Genomic DNA, 8,023 nt, shown 5'->3' on the forward strand with positions numbered 1-8,023 from the left:
GAAACTAAAAGCGGCAAAATTGGATAAATGGTTAACCAAAACTCGCTGCGTGCTAGTGTTATGTGAGTAGTCGATAATAGTAGCGTATTTGATTTGGTCTGAAAACAAATGTTTTGAGCATAAAGCCATCTGTACCTGAGAAGACCGACTCGTTTGGAGTATTTAGCGAGTCTGTTGAATTATTAACGCTTCATTTAATTTGTGCAAAGACATATATATAAATCTAGCTTCCAATTCATAACAAACAGCTAACATCATCATGCAACATTTGAAATTAAAAACAGAGGAAAAAGCAAACATAAGCTAATCCACAAAATTACCATCATAGTTATTCTTTTATGCATAACATCAAATAACATGGCGGTCTTTAATCAACAGAAGGCAACAACATTCAAACTGAAAAATTGCAGTTCAGAATAGAAGGAAAGAAGATAGAAACATACCTTTTTTTTTTTGAAGCAACAATATGATGGAAAAAAAGCATGTTTCAGAACAAGAATGTCGTATCTCTATCACTCATTTCCTAAGCAAAATCAGGGACACCAACTAATACTAAACAAAAACAAAAGCATAACGAAACTTCTAAATGAAAAAGACCAACACTTTGATGCTCATTAGTCGAAAAGACTGAAGCCTATATTGTCATCGGACTCCTCTTTCTCTTCTACTTTCTCCTCTTTCTTATCCTCAGCAGCAGGTGCAGCGGCAGCACCACCACCAGCGGGTACTGAAGCCAACTTCTCCCTACTAGCTGCAATCAGCTTTGTGATATCCTTACCATCCACTTGAGATAAAAGCAAATCGATTTTTTCATCATCAGCATCAGCTCCAACGGAAGCAAGGATCGCCTTAATATCCTTGGCAGAGGGACAGGTGTTTCCTCCCAACAAGGCCAACAAATATGCGGCGACCACCTTCAAGATACAGTGGAAATCCAGAAGAATGGAGAGATTGATTGCTGATCGGCTGCGGCGCCCGAAGGTAGGGTTTTAACACAAGGAAAATGAAACGTACCTGAGTTTTCTTTGCTTGTCTGAATGCTGGCAAAAGTCGGAAACAGAAGTTATATAAGGCTCGTTGTATCTCTTTTGTCTAAGTTTTGAAAGTTGTACAATACATGATTAAAATTCTTTTTTGAAAGTAAACATCACTTCAAATCAAATACCAGGAAAAGAGGAGAGTTTCTATGCTAAATTCAAACCAAGTACCAAAATGATTGATAAATTGGTACCGGATTCATCCCTAAAGTGAGCTGATTTTGGGGAAAAGAAATGTCACTGAACTGATCTTGGGGGCAAAAGAAATCTTCACGTGCGTGGAGGATTTTTTGGGTTGCAATCAAAAGGAAGTACAATTAGTTGTCGGAGGAATTCGTAGAAAAGTGAAGATTTTGCAGACCTATAGGTACCTATCTCACCGAAAGAAAGTGGAAGGAAGTTCTGGTTCTAAAAGCTAAACAACGACCAAAAATGATGATTAATAGAGAATCATTAAGGCTAAGTGTTACACTAACCACTTGTTAATTTTGGTGCTCCACTAACTAACGGGTCTAACATGAGTTATACTAATATAGGACTGACTCCATTATCTTAATTAATCTAAAAACAGGCCATGTGATAAAAGGAGCCCACAAATAGTCTACAACTATTTGCATTTGATCAGAAATTTATAAAAGAAATAATTTCAAATGTACAAAAATAACCCTAAACAGTTAGCAACTATTTAAAGAGTTAGTTTTCATAAAAGGATTCAATTGACCTTTCCCACCAATTAAAAACCAAACAAAAGGAACAAATGAAAATAGTTAAACCATTATTACCAATTAGCCCCTAAATAGAAAGGAACTATTAAGCCTTTGAATTGGGACACCAAGGCTCAAATAGACATTTCACATGATATATATAATGATTATATATATATATATATATCAGTTCACATCCTGGCGGTGTGGTGGGCTTGGGTTGAGCGTTTGCCAAGAAAAAGAGCAGTGAAAAAGCAGGGGACTGCTGGGGAGGGTCGGAGATGCTGGAGCAGCAGCAGCAGGAGGTAAAGGATGGAGCAACAAAGGCGATCATTCTCTGCGGATTGTCTCGTCTGCTCTGTTGCGTATTTCTTGGTAGTGATATTCCGCTAGTCCACCAAGAGGTACCAACCATGCATTTAAAGATAAATTACCAACTTCAAACCAGAAGAAAATGGAGCAACCGCAGAGTCAATGACAGATTAATCGTCCACCAAGAAAGAAAACAGCCAAATTTGCATATACTGGAGGCAGCATCACGAGGCAATGCAATTCATCCGCGACAAAGAATTTAACATCCCACAGGACAAAGTGCTGTAATCTGCTAGACAGAATCAGTAATTGCAGTAATCGGACCTCCACGAATCACAAAATATCCAGAAACCACAAGAACCGGTTAAACGATCCATTATAACTCATACATTAGCACTCAACCTTGAGTCTTCAAGTTTAACCCAAACTATAAGACACACAGCTAAAACATAATCTGGATGTAGCACTACAATAACACCGAGTTCTCTGAGAATGATACTTGTTCTAGAAATGGAAGCAAAATGACTTAGAAATTGGGAGGCAAAAATGATGGTAGACTATACGTCAAAATACAGTACCCTTTCCAAAAAACATTGAAATTTTATTTGAAACACTTTGCATCCAACAGAGGCTCTCCCTCAAAAGGCTCATAATCTTCAATCATCTGGCTGACACGCTCTTTTTGGGCTTCATCACTGATGTCTACCTCCTTCCAGTCATACAGCTCCATATCATAAACCTCATCCAGGATAAATTTAGGGATTTCTTTACCGCGGAAAAGCCACAACCCCTTCACCTTGAATGGGGGCTCTGAACCAATGACCAACATTTTCCCAAATGCATACTTGCGTGCAAGATCCATTCTTTGCAGAAATCCACCAACCTTGTTCAAAGTAACAAAGGAAACTGTGTTTTCATCATTGTACTTGTAGTCGCAAAACCAGAGTGAGTATCCTTCAGGATCATACATTTCCCAAAATCCTGCAATACATGAATCACATGAATTGTTATGGACATGGTAAGTACTAAGCCCAGCATTTGCCCTCTAGCTTGCCAAGATAAAGAACAAAACAAGTAAAATCCACATCAAATAGAAACTCAAACTACAAAAACACAATTGATCTAACAACCCAATCCAATTAACCCTTGTAGAGCACAAACAGCCCTTCCACAAGAAAATGACGAGATACAAAGGCTTGTAAATGAAAATACCAAAAAGTCATTGCAACAAGACGAGAAAATTTTCTAGCATGAAAACCATAGCATATCTGTGCATAAAGGTAAGCTACTGCATGAATAATATTCAAGCAATACAACAAAAACCGATTAAATGGCATCATGGCAGCATCAGTGACAGCAAAATCATGACCATTACTGCAGCAAATCATAACATGATTGGACTACACTGTCAGCAAACCCAGAAGCAAATGATGTCACAGGAAGCACCATTAATCACATGACTACTATTAGAATAGCAATATCTGAATAAGAAATAACACACCAGCAGCTGCTTAAATATTTCCAATTTCTATCCTAGTATATCTTCCCAAAATTCTTCCATTTCACTAACAAAACTCCAATTTTGCAAATTTACAAGTAACAAAACCAACAGGAATCAAATTGCTAGCACTACTTCCAATTTCTATCCTTGTAATCTCTTCCCAAAATTCTCCCATGCAACTACCCAAAAAAGATAACAAGCATCAGAAGCAAATGAAAGGACAAATTTTCTTTTGCCTCCCTACAACCTGAAAATACATATAGATAAACACTCCCCAAAATAAACCCCAAAAACCAAAAACAACTATAAAATGTCAAATATTCTATCAAGATCATAAGACTGCAGCTTGAAGAGTCAGTTTGTAGATTCTAATACTAAAAATCAACTACTGCTTGCCAAAAAATCAATGCCATTACAGTATGCTAATCCATCCAAAATCTGATCACTCACTAGCAAGTTTATATAGAAACATTTATGTGCTAATAACTGTTGCTTCGTGCTGGCAAAAGACTAAGCCATCCAGAAAAAAATACATCACCTGCGCTATAAAAGATTCAAACATAAATCAACTTTGGATGCAGCCAACTATAAATGACTCAAACATGAATTAACTTTCAAAGTAGCCAATACGTAAAAGATCACACCAGACACACCTTTACAAAAATATAAGACACCAATAACAAGATAGTTTTCATCCTCAAGTAAAGGAGCTATCGAAGTACAAGTTTAACAACGAAATGATATTTACAATTTGTAACAAAGTGTGACCACAAAAATAAAACTACACAGAATTAATACAAGCGTCAAGGACCATACTTGTTGGATATGATGCTCATTCTATACATTCCAAAATTAAATACATCAATCATCATCATTCAATATTTAGATTAGTTCTAATTTATTATCCTCAATTCTGATGCAATAATAATTATTTGGGGTACCACATAGCTAACAATCTACCTCCTGAGAGTAAACACTTTTATAGGAACATACTTCCTTCTGCAGAAGGATAGAACGCTTATCTATCACACAGTGTATAGTTCTCTTCAACATTTTCCATCACCATATTCAAACAATCCATGTAAATGGAGAAAGAGTGGAGAAAGTTACCCTTAATTGCGACTTCACGGAAGTTAGTCTTGGTGTTTGAATAAAGCCTCTTCCATTCATCTAGTATCATCTTGCTAGGTGGCAAAAGATCCAGAGGATTTTTTGGTTTTGGCTTGGGTGCTTCTTCTTCCTCAAGATCATCCTCTTTAGGCTTGGGGGCTTCTTTCTTTGCCTCTTTCTTGGCCACCTTGGGTTCTTCCTTTGCCTTTGGTTCTTTTGGCTGTGCAGGTTTTTTGGATGGAACAGGTGGAACGGAATCTGTCTGATTCACGTCGCCCAAAATCTTGTGAAACTTTGGCTGATTCACCAAGGTCCAGAAGTATCTCTCAACATGGGGAAATTCTGAGGTAAAGCTCTTCGTCATGACAGTTTTATATCCCAGATACAGGTTGCATATTGTAATTATGTCCGCAAGAGTGACAAAATCTCCAACCAAGTAAGTGTTAGAGGCAAGATGAGCATTCAATGGTCCAAGAGCTCTCTTCAGAGAAGCAATTGCAGCTTCCTCAGCCTTCATTCCCAAAAATTTTAACATGAAAAGTTACCACTCAAATATTCTAGAACCATTTTACAGATAGAGAATATATGCAGAGGTCTAAATGGAAAAAGTGAGAAAAAAAGAGAGGAAGAGATAGATTAGAGATACCGGAGGGAGGTGAACCATAAAACCCAGTCGTGGGTACAACCAACGACCCAAATTGACATCAATCTCCGTGGTGGCAAAGTCGATCCATTGCTCAATGCGGGCCTAAGAACACAACTCAATTACGTAAAACACACAAAAGAAGCTTCATTTCAGATAGAGCACAAGGGATACATGATTGCTATTTTAAGACAATGTTGCTTACATATTCAATCAAAGATGAGCCAAAGAGTGGATTATTAGCCTTCAACTTTGTAACTGCCACAAGTAGGCGGGGAGATAAATGTTAAGTCAAATTCTCAGTGCAGTACGTCAAGATGAAAAACCAAAATTAAGTGAAGAAACCTACCATAACGGGCAATGGCATTACTCTCAAATAAAGGACCATCAGGAGTTTCAAGCACAGGAACCTGTTCAACAACACATCCTTAGCTAAAACCACCCAGATAACAAAGCAACACAAAAAACACTAGACAGTTGCAAATTTCTTCTTCTGACACGCTGAAATAGGTTACCTTTCCAATTGGATTCATCTTGAGGAACTCAGGAGTCTTATTGGATACTCCCATCTGAAAATCCTTAGTTAGTTCCACTTTAACATCACTGTATTCTGCCGCAATTAGTGCCTTGAAAGCATTCTTATTATTGCTCGTCGCATGCAGGATCTGAAAATCACAAATCAAGCAATAAATCAAGTCTTTTTTGCTAAACTGAAAATACATCCCAAATCCAATGTTTAAAATCCACATAATAGAAAATAATAAAAACCCCATCAATCATCCCAAGCATCAAAGCCAACCAGAAATTCCACAAGGCAAAGAAATAAAAGAATAATTTGTTACTGAACTGAAAACCCAGAAGTCCCCATAATTTGTTACTGAACTGAAAACCCAAAAGTCCCCACATGCACAATCCCAAATTGATCCTAGTTTATCAGCTTTCTTGACGCAATCATCACAAAGAAATGGGCATCCATTGCTTAGACAGAACAATTAGAAAATTACACAGTAAAAATCACAAAAATTGACGAATCCATATTCAAAAGAAAATCAAAATTTTAACAGCGAGAATCCAGATCCATAACGAAACAGAAATTATAGAAAGAAAAAAATGAGATCGGATCTCAACTTACCAGAGCCATGGCTGCACAAATGAATATACTTCTCCTTCTTCAATACTTCAGAGAAGAAATGGAAAAAAAAAAATCAAAACCCAATATTTTAAGAGAATTCAATGAAAAAGAAAAGTATAGTATCCACACCCAAGAATTTAAAAGGAAAGAGAAATTACATGGAGCGGAGATATGGCCGTGAGCTCCGATCGGGAGACGCGTAGAAAAGAACGAATACGCTTCTGGAGAGGTTTAGGGTTTCTTTTCTTTGCAAATTTATACAGTTGAGTGAAGTCAGAGCTGATATGTTTTCCTGAAATGAAGACATTGGGCTGGGCTGAAAGTGTCATAGGCTTCTTTTGTTGATTGGTGACGCTTAGTCTAGACGGATGAAAGTTAGTAGCTGGATCGGGCTTAGATTCAACTAGGGCCGTAAACGAATCGAATCGCTCGAGTCGAGTTCGAGCTGGCTCGAGTCAAAATCGAGCTCGAATTCGAATTCGAGTTCAAAATATTAAGCTCGTTAGCTTGCGAACTCGAGTATATATATATATTATTTTTTTATTTTAAGTATATATGTATATATTTTTTTATTTTAAGTATATATTTTTTAATTTTAATTGTAAAATTACATATATATCTTTAATATTTTATTATTTATTAAGAAAAAAAATATTATTTTATTTATTTTTTAAAAAATAAAAATAATTATTTTTTATTTTTTTCGAGTTCGAGCTTGAAATTGTCAGATCGTCGAGCTCGAACTCGAGTTCAATGAAATTATGTTGAGACTTGACTCGATTAGGCCAAAGTTCGAATCGAGTCGACTCGACTCGTTTACAGTCCTAAATTCAACATGAGACACACGAATCTTTTCTTACGGAGGGGTTAATTGCAACTCATCTCCTTAAAGTCTCACTTTGTGTTGCACACAATCGCAAACTATGGGTGTAATTGGGTTTAAAAGTGTGTTTGATAGAATTGAAATTTAAAATAATTAAATTATTGAATTGTAAATACTAAACTCGTAACACTTAAGCACATATTATATTAAGTAATAAGTGAATAATTTATTATTTATTTTTTGAAATAAATTTTGCCTACCTAATTTAGACCCACTTAATTAATTAAGATGTTATATATTTTGTTATCAAACATGTCTTAACATGTTAAGATCTTAATCCATTAATTTCAAGTAATGAATTGAATTATCAAATAGGGTCTAAATTGGCCTCAAGCACAATCATGCTCGAGCTCGACTAAATTGAAAAATCTAAGGTAGCTCTTGAGTTTGTTGAGTATCTTGTTGTACAACTCAAGCTTGACCCAAATGTTATTCGAACTCGATTTCAACTTCTTCTGAGCCCTTATTGATTAAGTTTTCTTTTACTTTAAAAAAATCTAACAACAATTTTTGAATAGCCCATTAGCCATTATTAAATTCAAAATATTTAATGACAAAAAATCAAACAATGAAGAACACTTGATTGTACATGTAAGCATTTCTAGCTCCACATTTTCAAACTTGAGCTCAACTCGATTTGCTACTCGAGTAGCTCAATCTTGATAAATTTTTCTCAAGCCAAGCACCGATCAAACCACTCA

General features: G+C 36.1%; 2 protein-coding genes across 2 annotated transcripts; both read right to left on the minus strand.

Moving 5' to 3' along the window:
• Nucleotides 1-465: 465 nt before the first annotated feature.
• LOC113715132 (large ribosomal subunit protein P2-like) lies at nucleotides 466-989 on the minus strand (the record flags this gene model as incomplete). Its single annotated transcript, XM_027239328.2, has 1 exon — nucleotides 466-989. A coding segment is annotated over one exon (375 nt), but the record flags the coding sequence as incomplete, so codon positions are not given.
• A 1,428-nt stretch (nucleotides 990-2,417) lies between these two features.
• LOC113713549 (elongation factor 1-gamma 2) lies at nucleotides 2,418-6,737 on the minus strand. Its single transcript, XM_027237303.2, has 8 exons — nucleotides 6,598-6,737; nucleotides 6,440-6,484; nucleotides 5,823-5,972; nucleotides 5,657-5,717; nucleotides 5,513-5,565; nucleotides 5,311-5,412; nucleotides 4,665-5,175; nucleotides 2,418-3,034 (listed from the first exon to the last, which is right to left on the minus strand). The coding sequence occupies exons 2-8, from the start codon at nucleotides 6,446-6,448 to the stop codon at nucleotides 2,655-2,657; spliced, it is 1,266 nt and encodes a 421-aa protein (XP_027093104.1). The 5' UTR covers nucleotides 6,449-6,484; nucleotides 6,598-6,737; the 3' UTR covers nucleotides 2,418-2,654.
• Nucleotides 6,738-8,023: the final 1,286 nt, after the last annotated feature.

Source organism: Coffea arabica, chromosome 10c (genome assembly GCF_036785885.1).
Source record: "Coffea arabica cultivar ET-39 chromosome 10c, Coffea Arabica ET-39 HiFi, whole genome shotgun sequence".
Lineage (NCBI taxonomy): Eukaryota > Viridiplantae > Streptophyta > Magnoliopsida > Gentianales > Rubiaceae > Coffea > Coffea arabica.